The sequence below is a fragment of the Primulina huaijiensis genome, chromosome 2 (genome assembly GCF_012295235.1).
Source record: "Primulina huaijiensis isolate GDHJ02 chromosome 2, ASM1229523v2, whole genome shotgun sequence".
Lineage (NCBI taxonomy): Eukaryota > Viridiplantae > Streptophyta > Magnoliopsida > Lamiales > Gesneriaceae > Primulina > Primulina huaijiensis.
Genome location: NC_133307.1, coordinates 4,116,133 through 4,134,159, shown reverse-complemented (window position 1 = coordinate 4,134,159; position 18,027 = coordinate 4,116,133). Strand labels below are relative to the sequence as shown.

Sequence of the window (18,027 nt, the reverse complement as noted above, 5' to 3'; positions counted from 1 at the left end):
AAGCTCGACTTGTTGCACAAGGTTTTTCTCAAAGGCCTGGAATTGATTATGAAGAAACGTATTCTCCTGTGATGGATGCAATTACGTTTCGGTATTTGATTAGCTTGGCAGTATCTGAAAATTTAGAAATGCGTCTTATGGATGTTGTTACAGCCTACTTATATGGATCACTTGATAGTAATATATATATGAAAATCCCTGAAGGATTTAAGATGCCTGAAGCACAAAGTTCAAAACCCAGAGAATGTTATTCTGTGAAATTACTAAGATCATTATATGGGTTGAAGCAATCCGGCAGAATGTGGTATAATAGGCTAAGTGATCACTTGATGAAAAAGGGATATGTAAATAATTCAATATGCCCTTGTGTTTTCATTAAGAAAACAACATCCGGATGCGTAATTATTGCTGTATATGTTGATGATTTAAACATCATTGGAACAAATAAGGAAATTCAAGAAGTTGTGTCATACTTGAAAGAAGAATTTGAAATGAAGGATCTTGGAAAAACCAAGTATTGTCTGGGTTTACAAATTGAACAAAAAGAATGTGGAATATTTGTTCACCAGACAAATTATACAGAAAAGATCCTTAAACGTTTTAATATGGACAAATCAAATCCTTTAAGTACTCCAATGGTTGTTAGATCATTAAACATAGAAAAGGATCCATTCCGTCCATGTGAAGATGATGAAGATATTCTTGGTCCAGAAGTACCATATCTAAGTGCTATCGGTGCCCTTATGTATCTTACAAATTGTACAAGGCCTGATATATCTTTTGCCGTAAATTTATTGGCAAGATTTAGCACATATCCAACAAAGAGACATTGGAACGGAATTAAACATATATTCCGTTATCTACGAGGAACGACAGACTTGGGACTTTTGTATTCAAAAGATGCTAATCCAAGTATAATTGGTTATGCCGATGCTGGATACTTATCTGATCCACACAAAGCACGTTCTCAAACTGGATATGTATTTACTCGTGGAGGCACTGCAATTTCTTGGCGTTCACAGAAACAAACACTTGTAACAACTTCATCAAATCATGCCGAGATTATTGCACTACATGAAGCAAGCCGTGAATGTGTGTGGTTAAAATCAATGACTCAACATATCCAAATCTCATGCGGATTATCATTCGACGAGAAGCCTGTGATACTATATGAAGATAATGCTGCATGTGTTGCTCAAATGAAAGAAGGATACATAAAAAGCGACAGAACTAAACATATTCCTCCTAAGTTCTTCGCATTCACCAAGGAGCTTGAGAAGAATAAATGTATTGATGTTCGTCACATTCAATCAAGTGAAAACTCATCAGATCTCTTCACAAAGGCACTTCCTACGACAATATTCAGAAAGCACATATATAATATTGGGATGCGCAATCTACGAAATTTGTGAAGAATTGTTCGTGTCAACATGAGGGGGAGTTTACGTGACTGCACTCTTTTTCCCTTACTATGGTTTTTATCCCAATGGGTTTTTCCTAGTAAGGTTTTTAACGAGGCAGTATAAAAACACGTAATGTATACAATCATTATGATCATCATCACAAGGGGGAGTGTTGAAAAATTATTTAAAAATGTGTTAAATATTTGTGTTGAAAATGTGAATGTTGAATGTTGAAAATTAGGTAAAATTAGGTGTTGAATATTGAAAATTAGTGTGTGATGATGTAGGTAATGATGTATTTTATTTTTGGATTATTTGTAAAAATTTTCTATAAATAGATCTCTCATTTGTGAAGAAAATCACAATTGAGTTGAGAGAAAAATATTATAAAGTGTGTAGTGTGATAATTTTGAGAGTTTGAGATTTTTACTTTTTTACCGTAAATTTTTACTTTTTCACAACAGTAGTTGATTAATAAATTAAATAATGTAATGTAATGTAATACAAAATCAATAATCCATATTTAAAGGAGGAGTTTTTTCCCGGATAAAACATGAGTAAAGAGGATTGTTCATATGTCCTTTTTTTTAACAATTAAAAAAAATTATCACAAAACACACCGTAGATAGTATTTAACTATTATGTATTCTTACGTCACGCTGACACATCTCGTCTGTAGTATATATAATGCACTTCGGCGCGTGGATACACGTGAAGCTCGAACCAAATATTTTTCGAACTAGACCCACTTCTCTTCCGTCGGCGGCGCCGATTGTCAATCTAAAACCTTACTTTAACCACCGAGTCTGAAGAAAAATATCGATTTCCAGTTGAGCCCTAAATTTTTTTTGATTTATTATAATTAAAATTACAAAATGGGACATGTATTGACCGATTGTTGTTTGTACAGCTGCGATCGAGATGTCTGGTGGTGATTTACCGGCGGGAAAATGTACTGGGGAAGGAGAATCGGAGCTTGTGGTTGGTGCATCAGCGAGTAAGAATCTTGAACATGAGGAGGTTGAGGATAAAGTTGATGGCTTGACTTTGGACGAGACACAAGGTAATTTTCTCATATGTTGTTGTATTAGGTGAAAGAGGGATATCTAAAGTTTTGGTATTTGATCGAGGGGTGGAGTTGATTATTGTTAATAAGATAAGCAGGGTTGCTTATGTGAATTCGTAAAAGAATGGACTGACAAAGAATGGACTGACAATTATTTTTTGGTTAAGTTTTTAATCAATGACTCGAATTCTGCTTCGTTGGGGAAAGACGTGGTCATGTGACTCAAGTTCTGAACTGAAAATGCTATACGTAATCAAGATATTTGTGAAGCTTGTGCTTCTGCCAGATGGATTCAGCGTTCAATGAGATTTGTAGCTTTCTTTTGCGCTTCTTTGCATTCAAGTTGAAATTAAAATTCAAAGGTTTGAACTTGTAATTCTGCTCCCCTACTTGTATAAGAACATCAGATGTATTAATAGAAGTAGGTAATATGCATTCTTGCATTAGACACCCCTCATGGCTGCATAAATCATTAATTCCTTGAAAATTATTGAATTGCATATGTTGACAAGAAACAGATATATGATTGTGTTGGCTACAAAGTCACATCCTGAGGAATATATTATAAAGATCTATCTTTGCAACTTACCACTTTGAGAAACTAGAAAACTTCATTTTGTTGCCTATCAAATTAGATAGTTGAGATCGGTGGTGCAAACCCTTGATGGAGTTCAAAGTAATTTGTTTGAAGGTGTGAAACTTCCTAGCAGTCTGTTCCACCAATTCTCAATCATTAAAAAATATGACTAGATGGAATAGCCTGAGGCTTTGATTAATGTAGTGCTGGAAGCTGGATTAATATGAAGGTATTAATGTTTTGTATAAAAATTTGAATAATTGTTGATCTTCATGGTATGTTGTAGCATGAGAATGTGGTTTCTCTTCTCGAAGATGCATTTCACCAGGGTACTGGCATATGGCAATTCATCATCTGTTACTTGAGAAACTTCTTTCTCAAGTCTGTAGCTTCATGATAGGTTTTCATTGCAAAGTTGAGCCCCATTCCTATTAGTTTATTTCATACTCGGTCTCGAGATTGGAACTGTCATTTTCTAGCATGTGATTGAGTTGTATGAATTAGAGTTGGGCTAATGAGATTTGATAGCACCTCTTATAACTTTGGCTTTTCATGGTTACAGCTGCAAGAATTTTCTGAGCTTCTTGTGAAATAGTGTTGGACAAAGACCTGAATGAAAAAATCCATATTCTCTACATTCTTCTATCCCATCTCAGCTGCTTTCTGTGTAAAATCGTGGCCTGTTATTCGTCATTTCTTCGTTATGCCTGCTATATGGCCTCATATGGACTTGTTGTGCTATGCCAACTTCTATCTACAAGGAGTGCAATTTTAAGTTTTTTTACACGACCTTTGTAGAGCCTTATCCGGGACGCCTACAATAAATCAAAAATTTCCACGCATAAAAAAAACTTAAATAATCAGTAATTCGACAATAATCAAATCCCACCAATGCTGATAAAGTCCATAAAACAATGAAAATATAGCCAGCCATAATCTCCCGAAACGCAAACAGAAATGTGGAAACAACATAATTGTTATACAAACATATCAATTGAGATAAATAAAAATCCCAACAACTAAATGGATACCCCATTCGAGTAAAACCTGGGCCTCGTCTAGCCACCGGCTCGTCCAACCCGAGACTAGCCCCGTGAGAATAGGGTGCCCAAGTTAAAAACAATGACGTGAGTGACCAAATCACTCAATACATAAATATGAGTATACAAATCTATATGCAAATGCATGTATCATAAATTGGTGATCAGGGGTCAGCACTTCATCTTTAGTCTAGAGACGTATAAGTGTGTAACACCTTGGTCCGTAGAATCAGTTGGTGGCTCTCACACTAGATAAGATTTTGGACCTGTAACGCTCTGAGTCACCGTAGCGCGCCGGTCCGTATAGTCAATGGATGGCTCGCGGTACCCTATAGTCCAATAAAGAGGGCTGAGATGCCCTACTCAACAAGGCTATATCAAATGATAACATGTCAACGTGATATGCAATGCAAGATATATACCATGACAGTAAATCATGCAACTTATGACAAGTAAAATATGCAACAATAAGAATGTATATTCTGCTGAATATCTCAGTCGGTACTTACATACTTCTACTATAGTATGGGTCACTATACCTATTGCGTACTCTCTGATCCTAGACATCATAGTCAAAAGGATAAACATTACTATCATTCCGGACTCCTGTGCTCATTTCTTTAAACATGCTTTGTAATGATAAATGCTATCCCCATACTATTTCTAACGCTTTTGGATTTTTGTCGATCGTCAGCTCTTTGGGGATGTTAGCTTCGCCTGCCGATCCTCGAGTTATCGCCTATTTCAGACTTGTTTTGCAACTCGTCTGGCCTTTGAATATGACTAGAAATACCTAGAATTGCAATGAGATTTGCGAGAAAAATTATGTAAATGGTGTGAGAATTCTGAATCTGAAATGACCTATTTATAGGCATAGTTCGGAAGTCTCGAATCTAGGTTCGGAAGCTCCGAACCTGCTCCGCTGTTATGCGTCATGCTCGCTTCGACACCACATTGGACGAATACGAACGAAAGATCCGAACTGGGGTCCGGTAGATCTGAACCGATGCTTTATCTGCATGTCAAGCTCGAGTTGACACCTAAGTGGGTTCGGAAGTTCCGAACACCCTTCAGAAGGTCTGAACCGTTCGGTGGTTCTGAACAAACCTTTGGTGATTCCGAACTAGATGCTGATCAAACACCCTATTTTACTTAATTAATGATGTCTTAATCATGTTTAAACAGTACTTTATTACTGTCAAACGAAGAGGAAGAACATGCTTTTTGGAAATAAATAATGTACTTTTCATTTTATCTCCCACAATATTTACAATCATCAGTACCGATTTATAGACACATTAAGATAACAGAAAAATGAAACAGAATTGTAATCCCTTTAATTACAGGACCTTCTAATTATCCTGATTTACCAAGATCTGATTATGTCAGTTATCTCTAATTATATCTTCTCATCCCCTCAAGCTGGTGAATAGATATCTATCATTTACAGCTTGGACACAATCTCTTGAAACAACTGACCATTTAATTCTTTGGTGAATATGTCGGCTAGTTGATTGCCTGAAGAAACATAAGGTGTACAAATTAAGCTATTATCTAACTTCTCCTTAATGAAATGTCTTATCAACTTCAATGTGTTTGTTCGATCGTATTGCACTGGATTATGAGCAATGCTAATTGCTGACGTGTTGTAACAATAGAGTCTGATATGTCGACTTCTCTTTACTCTTAGATCGTCCAAGATAATCTTCAACCAAAGCAACTCGCAAACCCCTTGAGCCATGGCTCTGAATTCTGACTCGGCACTTGACCTAGCTACAAGATCTTGTTTCTTACTTCGCCATGTGACAAGATTTCCTCAAAGGAATGTACAATACCCTGTAGTCAACCTTCTGTCACTAATTGATCCAGCATAATCCGCATGTATGTATGTTTCAAGTACCATATTGTCACATTTTTTAACAGAATTCCTTTTCCCAGAGTGCCTTTCAAATATTGAAGTACCCTGTCAACTGCACGTAAATGTCTCTCTTTTGGGTAATGCATGAATTGGCTGATCACACTTACAACATATGCCATGTCCGGTCTTGTGCGAAGAGATAAACGAGTCTTCCCTCGAAAGGCGCCGATACATCTCTCTATTCACCATTTTGTCATGCCGACCTCTCCAAGCTTAGGATTGAATTCTGTAGGTGTGTTAATTGGTTTAGAATGTATTTCTGTTGGGATATAATATTTCTTGCTTCGAATATGCTACTTCAATGCCGAGGAAGTACTTCAACTTTTCCATATCTTTAATTTCGAATTCAATTGTTAGTCCTTATTTAAGGCCTTGTTTAATGAACAAGGTATGGTCTCCTTGACTCTGTTTGTATCTCATGGATTGCATTACTCGTGTAAGTCTTCCAGACCACGCCCGAGGAGATTGCTTGAGGCGCCGCCATACAGGGATTTTTTCATTCTACATATGTGTCCCTTTCTTACATTTTTCCCATATCCTGATGGAATGTCCATGTAAATTTCTTCCTCAAGGTTTCCATGTAAGAAGACATTTTTTACATCAACCTACAGCAATACCCATCCATAATTTGCTGCCAAAGATAATAGAACTCAACATGTAAGAAGGCATTTTTTACATCAACCTGCTGCAATACCCATCCATAATTTGCTGCCAAAGATAATAGAACTCAAAATGTATTCATTTTAGCAGCCGGATCAAATGTTTTATGATAGTCCACCCCATATGTCGGTGTATAACCCTTAGCTACCAGCCTCGCCTTATATTTGTCCATTGTGCCATCTGATTTATATTTCACGGTGAATACTCATTTACACCCTTTTGATGTCTTTCCCAAAGGCAAATCAGTAATCTCCCAAGTGTTGTTTTTCTCCAAAGCTTCCATTTCCACATTCATGGCTTGTTTCCAGTTTTCATTAGCAATGCTTCAAATAGTGTGGAAGGGATATGAATGTGTCCAAACTTACTAAGAAGCTTTTATGTGATGGTGAAAAATTGTCAAATTTTAAGACATGGTAGCGTGGGTGTTTTATGCAATCTCTGATTTCTTTGCGAAGGGCGATAGGAACGTGCAAGCTAGGGTCATCTACCGAGTGAGGTGTATGTTCATTGTGTGTGATGGGAATTTCAATTGTTACCTCAGATGTAGAGCTCGGTTCGGACTCTTGGATTTGCACAAGTTTAGGGACCGAGAGAGCTTTCCGCCTTGAATATGTTCGACCAAACAATCTCGGGACATCTCTTGGGACATTTTCTAGGACAGATTGAGGGCTTGGCAGATTGGAACTGGAGAAGGTTGGTAAAATAAAAGGATCCTCATCCTCCTTATCTTCCAAACCTGGGTACTCCCCCTGAAGATGATGAGTAGGGAAATAAGGTTCATTTTCATGGAATGTGACATCAATATTCATCGCGTTAAAGAATGAGGGGATAATTGTGGTTTTTGAAATTCTTCATTCTTTATATTTCTTTATTCTCATTGTGGAAATGGTGACTGCTGGTCACTCTTGTTGATTTCTAATTTAGTTTGTTTTAGGTGTATACATTTCTTAGGTATGACAGTTTGTCTGTGAAACTTTATCCTTTTTATATATTACATTACTTTCCTTTTCCTTCTAGAATCACGTGGGATTATAAACATGATTTTCCTGTTTGCTTAACTGATGCTGCCTCAATAAAAGTTGTATTGTTTGTGTTACAATATACAAAGAGTTGATAATAGGAAGAAGTTCTCTAGAATTGTTTGGTTGTGGTGACTTTCGTCACCATTTTTTTTGTTATGTTTGTAAACGTATTGAATTTTGTTTTCGTGTGTATTTACTAGCACACCTTGTTTGATGCTTCCACTGACAGTTTAGTGTATTTTTCTTTTAACTTTTTGATTGAGTGAAGATTCTTATGGATTCATTCATATGAGTAATCTTTATTGTTCACTTTGAATTGTTGTAGAATTCTAATGATGAACTCTTTTGTTTAATAGTTTTATTTAGCTTTTTTTTGTCTAACTTGTACATTGCATGTATTTGATAATGTTAGAAGCTGCAAAGAAGAAGAAGAAGAGTAAAAGCAAGTGAGAAAATAATATTCACATATATCCCTTGGTTTTTTTTCTTTCATTGTTTTGAGATTTTTGTCTTTGTTTTCCAGCTGGACTACGATTAACTTGTAATCATCTTTTTCTTATTTCAGGAAGAAGAAAGAACCACCTCAGCAAACTGACCCTTATTTCAGGAAGAAGAAAGAACCACCTCAGCAAACTGACCCTCCATCTATTCCTGTATTAGAACTCTTTGCATCGGGCGAGTTTCCGGAGGGTGAAATCCAACAATATAAGGATGAGTATGTCTGATTATTTATTTTTTTGTTCCTTTTAGTGGTTAATATATGGTGCTAAGTTGCTAGATATTTCACTATATCTTTGGCAGAAAAGTAAGAGCTTTGTGATATTTTTCTTCCCTTTAGTTACTGTGAATTTATTTTTGTTTTGCTGAGAGATTGTTGGTCTAGAAAAAAGAAAATGAATAATAAGTAGGGACACAAATAAAAATCCTTGGGAAGAACAAAATTATTTCATTTGAAAGAATCAAGATATATATCCATAGTGATTATTGATAGTGCATGGAATGATAATATTTTTTTTTATAAGAAACGTTTTTTTATTAATGATATGATAAGAACTAAGTACGTCACTAGTGCACTTTCATCATGAAGTACATAATATCAAAGTTGTATTAATGATATACGCAAGCCCAATCTCGCAATATATCTAATATCGAGACATTCTTGAAGTCATCATGAGTGCCGATCCACATAGCAACTTTGATCTTGATTTTTTCCCATCAGTGTTCTCTAGTTTCTTCTTTATCATAAAAAATTCTTCTATTTCTTTCCAGCCATACAATCCAGCATATGCAATGAACCATGACTTGCCAAAAAATTTTTTTTGATAAGAAACTAGATATTATTAATAAATAAAGTTTTACAATACTAGCGGATGAGTAATCCGCAAGAGGAAAAGTATCACAACGTCGAAAATACTAGCCTACTAACTTCATGTCCATACAAATTTCCAATCCCGAAACAAATCAGAAATAGAAAGATGTTGAAAATCTTTAGTAGTTATTGTCCAGCTTGCAACCCTGAACTTGATCTTCTCCCAGACTTCCTTTGCTGTGTCCGTATCCTCTTGAAATATTCTTTTATTCCTCTCCAACCATATAGACCAAAGCGTACAGTGTATGACAACGTGCCAGAAGCTCATAAATTTTCTGCTTTGAATTCCTCCCGGCTCCATGATAATCATATCTGCCGCCTTCCTCGGAAGTACACATTGAAAACCCAACTCACGCAAAACTTTCGTCATAATATCTTTTGAGAAAGAACAATGCACCAACAAGTGATCCTGATTTTCGACATCTTAGCCACAATGGGATCCCAAAACGATGCTTGTAACGGATTTCCACCTAAAAGCATTCCCAAATACTTAATAGGCCAAATCTCCTTACCACATCCAATTTGTTGTGCTAACAGTTTAACTTCTCTTTGTTCGCAATGGATACCCAACAAAGCATTATTTTCCCAGTTGATTTTTAATCCAGATATTTCACAAAACGATCTCACAACTTGAACCAAAAACCTGATATGGTCCTCATTCCTCACAAAGAATAGTGTGTCGTCCACAAACTAAATGTGAGATATCTCTATCTTGTCTCTACAAACCTCGACTTCCCTTATAAAATTCTTTTCCTTAGCTTTGTCAATCAATCTCCCCAACACATCCAATGCCAAATTGAACAAGAAAGGAGACAATGGATCTCCTTATCTAAGACCTTTATGCGCCTTAAATTTGCCCGTTGGCCTCCCGTTAATCATAATAGAAAATGATACGTTCGACACTCATTCTTTGATCCATCTTCTCCATCTCCCTTCAAACCTCTTTTTCATCAAAACAAAATCCAGAAATTCCCAATTCACATTGTCGTAAGCCTTTTCGAAATCCACTTCAACACCCATCCTTTCTTCTTCTTTCTCCTTCCTTCTTTGAATAGTTCATTCGCTATAAGACCACAATCGAGTATTTGTCTTCCCTCAACGAAAGCATATTGAGATTCAGATATTGTCTCTGTTATCACATTCCCGATCCTTGGAGTTCAGACTTTTGCTATTATCTTATACAAACTTGTTGTCAGGCTAATCGGTCTGAAATCCTTCACATTGATAGATTCTTTTTTTTTCCTGATCAAACAAATATATGTTTTGTTGGTTACACCATTTATGATTCCAGTGTGAAAGAACTAATCGAAAACCTTCATTATATCTCGTTTGACTATATCCCAACACTCTTGAAAAAAAGCCAAAGTAAACCCATCAGCCTCCGGACTCTTACCACCATCGCACTGAAAAACTGCTTTCTTGACCTCTTCTTCCGAGAACTGTTTCTCTAACTCTAGACTCAAATCTCCATCAATGGGGCACCACTCCACTCCTTCAATACCCCAACATCTCGCATCTCTCAAACTACTTGGTCAAATGGTAACAAAAAAATACCACAATTCAAGCCACTCAATTATCTATATGTTCTGTTTTATGTGGAAAAGCAAAATCGGATGGAAAGATTTTCAAAAGTGAATTGTATGATGACATAATTTTTTGGAACACCAATGAAAACCTATGTGTACAAAATAATATTTTATTTGTGGTTGTCTCCTCAAATTTGGCTATAAATAGGGGTGCATTGTAATGTATTGAGATATCTCTCATTCTATGAACAAACCTTTGAGTTCATAATATTTCTCTCTTTGTTTTTCCTTCATTTCTTCATTTAAATATAATTATCATGTTAATTTAATATTCAAAATTTTACACTTTAAATAAAGAGTAGCTAACTTGCCAAAGTTGAGATAAAAAGGTGAAACTCTTGGTATGATAATAAGGTTATTAAAAGATAATAATCTATGTTTTTTATTATTTAATATATTATTATCTTATAAGTATATAATATATACCAAAACTTATAAATGCTGTTAAATATTTATTGTGCTATATATATATTTGTAAACACTAAATCAAGGTTCTCACTTTAAATGGTTGATAAAACCAAACAAACATTTAAATGGTACCAAGAAATTAATATTATGATATATTCATATATAATAAATCAAGGCATCCACTTTAAATGGTTGATAATACCAAACTAACATTTAAATGGTTCCAAAAATTTAGTGTAACATATAACAACAATAAATCAAAACTTCCACTTATAAGTAGAGTATAATAATGCTTAAAGAAATAAATATAACATAAACAATAAATAATGATTAAATAATATAAAACATAGATTATTACCTTTTAATAACCTTATTATCATACTAAGAGTTTTACATTTTCATCTCAACTTTGAGAAGTTAGCTACTCATTATTCAAAGTGTAAACTTTGAATATAAAATTAACATGCTAATTATATTTAAATGAAGAAATAAAGGAAAAACAAAGAGAGAAATATTATGAATTCAAAGATTTGTTCATAGAATGAGGGATATCTCAATACATTACAATGCAACCTTATTTTTAGCCAAATTTGGGGAGACAATCACAAATAAAATATTATTTTGCACACATAAGTCTTCATTGGTGTTCCAAGAAATTATGTCATCATACACACCACTTTTGAAAATCTTCCCATCCGATTTTGCTTTTCCACATAAAACAGAACATGTAGATAATTGAGTTGTTTGAATTGTGGTATTTTTTGTTACCATTTTACCAAGTAATTTGAGAGATATGGTCAAAATGCTCTAGCATGGTAAAACTGCCACTCCTTTGATAACTTTATTTGTTGCTTAATTTGATCCCAATTGTGAGAAGATTTTTATCTCATGCTTGCCACCAATATTGTAGATATTAAAATCAACTTTCTACATGTCCAAGAATCATCCTAATCCCATTTGCAAAAATAAAGTTATTTTTATTTTATCGAATCTGTAAAAATAATAAAAACTTATAATTACACAACAACTTATATTTTATATAATTTATTATAAAATATATAATATTTAAAAATTTAATAAAAAAAAACTATAAATTTATATTATAAAACATTTAATTAATGTACAATTTTTTATGTTTATCACACACCCCAACCAGCTTATTGCTAGTCCCTAGCAATTTAAGCGTTAATAGCAACACAAAACAAATTGATTAATTTAAATAGAAATGTAATATCCAAGTGTTCAAATTAAAGTTGAAAACTGTCAAAGTTATATCAAGACCATCATAATTATAATTTATGAAATAATTTCAGCTGATCAATTCAAAGCTTATTTTCAGGTAATTAAATGTACATGGCCTTCAGAAATTCTTAGTAAGAGTCTCACAAGTTAATAAATGTTTCAATTCATGGGAACAATTTCTCTCATGAAGTTGGAATACAGACAAATGTTCAGGAAAATGATTTACAGAATGCAGACAGACAAAGGAGCCAAATTAATCAAAAGATAGGAAATCCATTGATTCAAAATCTAGTTATTCTTATTATATATATTTTTTTCATGATCTTATTTTGAGATTTTTTTCTTTCATTCATAACAACATAAAATCAGACTAAGTTTATGCTCATTGACCTTATATTTATTTAATTTGTACAATATATTTCTCTCTTTCTATTTTTATTCTTTTTTTTAAGAGAGATAAATGGGTCGTAGCATATAACGTTAAATTTGCATAGATCTTCAACATCTTTTTTTTTTCCAGGAAATATCATTTTTTTTTTCAAAATAAGAACTCAAGATCTAAAAAATAGACAGCATCTCTCTTGGTCAATAAAGGCTCGAAAGATGTTTTCTAAATCCTCTCCACTCACTCACAGAATATGTGTGAGTTTAAAATTTTATGCACTTTTATCAGGTATATATTGGACAATATACTTTAATAACTGATCTTATCACAATGATTAATCACTCATAAATATTTCATAAATCATATTTTTATAGTGATCAAAATATTAAAATTGACTTTTTTCAAATAAAAATTTAAACATCTTTAGATAGATTAATTCATTTTCTAATTTAAACCTTTCAGACATGTAATGTATGAAATTACTAAGATACAAACAATAAACATAGTTTTATATTAAATAATATTTTTTTAAAGATTTTTTTTAAAGTTTGTTCTCCCCCAATCAGAATATGACATTGTCTTTAATGTCATAATAACTATTAATAAAGAATACATAATGAAAAGATATCACCTGGAATTTTATTGAAGATAACAAACTAAAATAAACACAAACCAATCCACGACTTTTGAATCAAGTATCCAACTTTATTTTCTTACTGTTTGATTGCGACCAATTGATCTTTGTTATCATCGGATCAGGCTTATGAACAAAAGCTTCCAAATCATCAATTAATTGGTCAGCAATCGAAGCAGAGATGAGCATCCGTCGTGAATTTTCTGAAATGAAATTCTGTTCCACAGCTTTATCAAGAAATGTCAACAAACTGTCATAATAATTATTGATATTCAACGAGCCAACAGGTTTATTGTGTATATTAAGTTGTGCCCAAGAAACAGTGTGGAACATTTCTTCTAATGTACCAAAACCACCTGGTAGTGCTTTTACAATCATTTTGGTGATTCTTTCATACATAGAAGAAACTTTTAATTCATCCCAAATCGTAACACCTGTAATTTTTCCTTCAGCTAAAGCTGTAGGAATAATACCCAAAACCTGACTACCTCCAAGATGAGCAGATGTTGAAACATATCTCATTAACCCAATATTACATTCCCCTTATGCCAAGTGAATTTTTCTCTCAGCCAATATCTTTCCAAGATTATTCGCTGCTTCTACAAACACTTCATTTTTTCAGGGACTCGATCCACAAAATACACAAATATTTTTCAATGTTTGTGTAGAGGATCCAGCCATGTTTTTACTTTCTTTTTGGTCTGCGAAAATAGAGAGAAAGAAGAGAGATTTTATAGGGGTAATATGTTATCATGACAAAACTATGGGTCACAGCTGTAAGAAGAATAAACAGTAAAAACAATAATAACACACATGCATATAGACAGTAGTGTGCTCGTGGCTCACAATTTTCCTCTGGTTTTACGTCCAGAAACGGCTTCAACGCCTTCTATGAGTCGAGGATATGCTTCCCATCAAATTTTCTTATAAATTGGCAAACAGGGTCTTTTTTGTTCGTATTCCCAAGACTATTACGATGACGCTCAGCTTGGAATTGTTTCCATAAACGGAGAAGTTCAATATGCACGTGTCCACTAGAATGTGTCTCAAGAGTCAATAAGATGTCATCTAAAAACTCTGTACTCAGCCCATTTTTAATGAAACCAATTTTATCTTCTCTTTTATGGGAAACACATCCCAAAGATCTGCATCGTTTGTCACAAGTCTATCTTGCACACTTATGACAAACCCCTAACCTTTTGGCCGTTCATTTTTTCGCATAAGTGCTTTTTTCTAATCCAGGCATATACCGAATGAGCAATGACTGTGGAACTTCTCCTCCTAATCGGACCTTAGATTCTATTACAAGACGAATATCTTCTGGAATTCCTTTTTGCATTAGCAATCTCAATCTTTCACGCCTACCTGCATAAATTTTTCTTAGAACATTTTTAGAAATAGAGGGAAAATATTTGCAAATGGGATTAATATGATTCTTGGGCCTGTAGAAAGTTGATTTTAATATCTACAATATTGATGACAAGCATGAGATAAAAATCTTTTCACGATTGAGATCAAATTAAGCAACAAATAATGTTACCAAAAGAATGGCAGTTTAGTGGACAAATTGCTCTTGGGAGTGCAACAATTTATAAAAAAACCTTGTTATGCATGTGTCCTTGTTAATTCTCTAATTTGGGTATGAGTCAAGATTGAAGAACATTGCTTTTTATGTTTTCTTATGTGTTCCTCATTTATCCTTTTCCATACATCCACTCTAATTGGGTTTCTCTTAGATTTTCTCTTTTAATTGGTCCTTGATTGTGATTCATAAAATTTTATGGCTTTACTAAATTTGATGTGTTGAAGTTCTGAGTAGCTTTAGTCCAGGTTGAGGGTTCTGTTTGTTTATGGCTTCCGTGTAAATAAAATTTGGACTTGTTTGAAAATATTTGCTCTATTAAGGAAATTACTTGGTATGATCACGAAGCAAGTTTGTGGTTGTTGATTTGTCGCGTGTCACCTCTTGTAAATTCTGTTCGTCCAAAACTAGTCGTCCGAGTATACTATTTAGGAAATTATTTGATATAAAACAGGTTTGTGATCCTTGATATGTCTTTGTTACCTCTCGCAAATTTTATTATTTTCAATAGAGTCATCTCCGTGGTGCTTTTTTGGCAATCATCTTGTAGCAATTTGCATTTATTTAGGGTCATAGGAATTTAGTTTGGTATTATTTTCAGGCTGAGTGAGGTTTTTCTCCAATATTTCAAATAATAGTATGTGTTGCATATCTGAGCTTATTGATTTTGTTAGGTGTGCGTCAGATTCCAAGATTTTGGTGGGTTGTCAACAATAGAAGATGAGGTTTTTTTTATGGAGTATTTTGTGGCAATCAGTGGTCATTAGGGCTGTCTTTCTAAGTTTAAGGTTCATCTAAACTCCTTTTTACTTGAAGGTGAAGGAGTAGAGGCAGCTGAATTCTAGAAATGGAGATGCCTTCAGTCAAATCATATATTATGAAGAAAATGATATCATCTGGTCCTTAAAAGATTTTCTGGAACTACTGTTAAAAGTTCTTGTAAACTTAGGGATTGTCATTTAGATTACTCAAAGAAAGAGATGTATCTCCTCATGTACTGTAGTTATTCCTCGTCACTGGGAGACAGTAATTAAATTTGAATGTGGGGTGGCAAGCTTTTTCCTTTATATGTATCAATGAGGCTCATCTGTCTTTCATTCAGTGTTTCTATACCTTGCCACTGCATCAATTAGCTATTTTTAAGTGCAATCAATTTTATAAAAAATTATATTGTTTATATATCTTTATTTCTAAAATTTTAACTCAATATAGGAACTTGTGGAGAACTACATCCGAAGAGAAGAGAGATCTAGAACGATTGGAAAAGCCAATTTATAATTCAGTTCGTCAAGCAGCAGAAGTCCACCGTCAGGTAGCTTTCACTTGTCATATACTAGTATAATTGGGCGCATATTGAACAAAATTTAGTTAAGAATCAGTATGCATTCATAAGTTATGTTAATACTGGACAGGTCCGAAAGTATGTAAAACAAATTTTGAAGCCTGGAATGTTGATGATAGACCTTTGTGAGACCTTGGAAAATACAGTTCGTAAATTAATATCTGAAAATGGTTTGCAAGCAGGAATTGCATTTCCTACAGGATGTTCATTGAATTGGTAAGTTTGATGTCAGATGTTTAGGCCTAGGTAGGCTTTCCGTGATAGTGCACTTGTTCTAATGACTTTATTCTGTTTCTGCCCACTCTTATTTCAGGGTGGCTGCTCATTGGACACCAAATACTGGAGATAAAACTGTACTGCAGTATGATGATGTGATGAAACTGGACTTTGGAACTCATATTGATGGTGTTATAGCTTTTCCTCTGTGTTAATACTTTCGAGGCTCCTTGATCTTTTTTGCCAGACTGCGTTTTGCTTTACTTAGTTTTAATGCTATATTGGTTTTTTTTTTGTTTTTTTTTTTTTTTGTCTTCAGGGCATATAGTCGACTGTGCATTTACTGTTGCATTCAACCCAATGTTTAATCCACTTCTCGAGGCCGCGAGGGAAGCTACGAATACGGGAATCAAGGTGGGCTTCCAACTTTTTATGCAAATATCTTTTTCTTAAACCTATATTCTGCATAATATACTAGTGAAACGGTGAAACCTTACGAGAACAACTCGGTGCTACTTGTGAAATTTTGCTTATTTTCAGGAAGCTGGAATTGATGTGCGCTTATGTGATGTTGGTGCAGCAATCCAGGAGGTCATGGAGTCATATGAGGTTGAAATTAATGGCAAGGTGTTTCAAGGTATAGCCTTGAGCAGAATACTAGTAACTTGTGTGAGATACACTCTGCTCAGTGCTGGTGTAGCATGTTTTGTGTTGGAAATTTATTGGTTTTTGAAAGCATATTGTTGCAACCACAAAATTATACTGATTCACCAACAATAATCAGCTAAACAAAGAAGGTGTTAAGCTGAAATTAAATGGCATATAATGAAAACCATAGTTCCCCGAGGTAATCTTTGTATGGTAATCCTATATAACAAGACACCCACTCTCTTTACCCCAGCGTAAGTTAGTAATCTCGCTCAAACAAAATAATAGCCTACTCAACTATACCCAACTCCCTACTGTTATACTTTTCTTTGCCCCTTCCCCAAGTCATTACTTCTCAGTGTTCTAAATGACCGCCTGGCTTTGTCTAAGAGGGTCTCTATAGACGATCTGAGGCTATCTGGCGGGCGAGCAGGTGGCAGTGGAGGCGGCTGACGCGATCAATGATTTTAAAATCCTAGACAACTGTGAAATAATTTTAAAATCAGTCAAAATCAATATATTTAAAACCCTGGATATAATAGAAACACGTCTCACACTCTTTTGTATTTACTTTTGGTTTCAAGTGTCTTCCACCATCAGCCTCTATCTGCCTCAAACTGCCTCCGGCCGCCATTAGCCACCATCTTAATTATCTTGTTAATATGCATTTATATATTTATTTGTAATTTGTTTAGATTGTATTATATTGTATGAAGTTTTTTTCATAAACATTATTTAATTACATAGTGTAATTACATTGCATGATTATATATGATTACCTATAAAAAATTGCTAAAAAAAATTCAACCGCTGTGCCTAGGCGGCTGAGGTGGCCTGCCACCGCCTCCCGCCATTTACAAAATTGTTACTTCTAGAACTAGACGCTGACTTATCCCAGATATACCCAAGTCTGTAAACATAGATATATA

General features: G+C 34.3%; 1 protein-coding gene across 6 annotated transcripts in view; it reads left to right on the top strand.

Annotated features, from left to right (window-relative positions):
- Window positions 1–2,073: 2,073 nt before the first annotated feature.
- The window catches only part of LOC140965010 (methionine aminopeptidase 2B), an 18,746-nt gene continuing 2,792 nt past the window's right edge, over window positions 2,074–18,027 (top strand). Inside the window, exons 1-9 of one of the 6 annotated variants that reach the window (XM_073425079.1) lie at window positions 2,074–2,232; window positions 2,314–2,466; window positions 8,102–8,132; window positions 8,294–8,401; window positions 16,105–16,204; window positions 16,305–16,450; window positions 16,548–16,639; window positions 16,770–16,864; window positions 16,991–17,087. In XM_073425079.1, the coding sequence (XP_073281180.1) occupies window positions 2,325–2,466; window positions 8,102–8,132; window positions 8,294–8,401; window positions 16,105–16,204; window positions 16,305–16,450; window positions 16,548–16,639; window positions 16,770–16,864; window positions 16,991–17,087 (811 nt within the window). In that variant the 5' untranslated portion in view covers window positions 2,074–2,232; window positions 2,314–2,324. Of the gene's footprint in view, window positions 2,233–2,313; window positions 2,482–8,098; window positions 8,133–8,251; window positions 8,402–16,104; window positions 16,205–16,304; window positions 16,451–16,547; window positions 16,640–16,769; window positions 16,865–16,990; window positions 17,088–18,027 lie in introns of all 6 variants that reach the window. The other 5 variants (XM_073425057.1, XM_073425073.1, XM_073425048.1 and 2 more) reach the window with 5 other exon arrangements.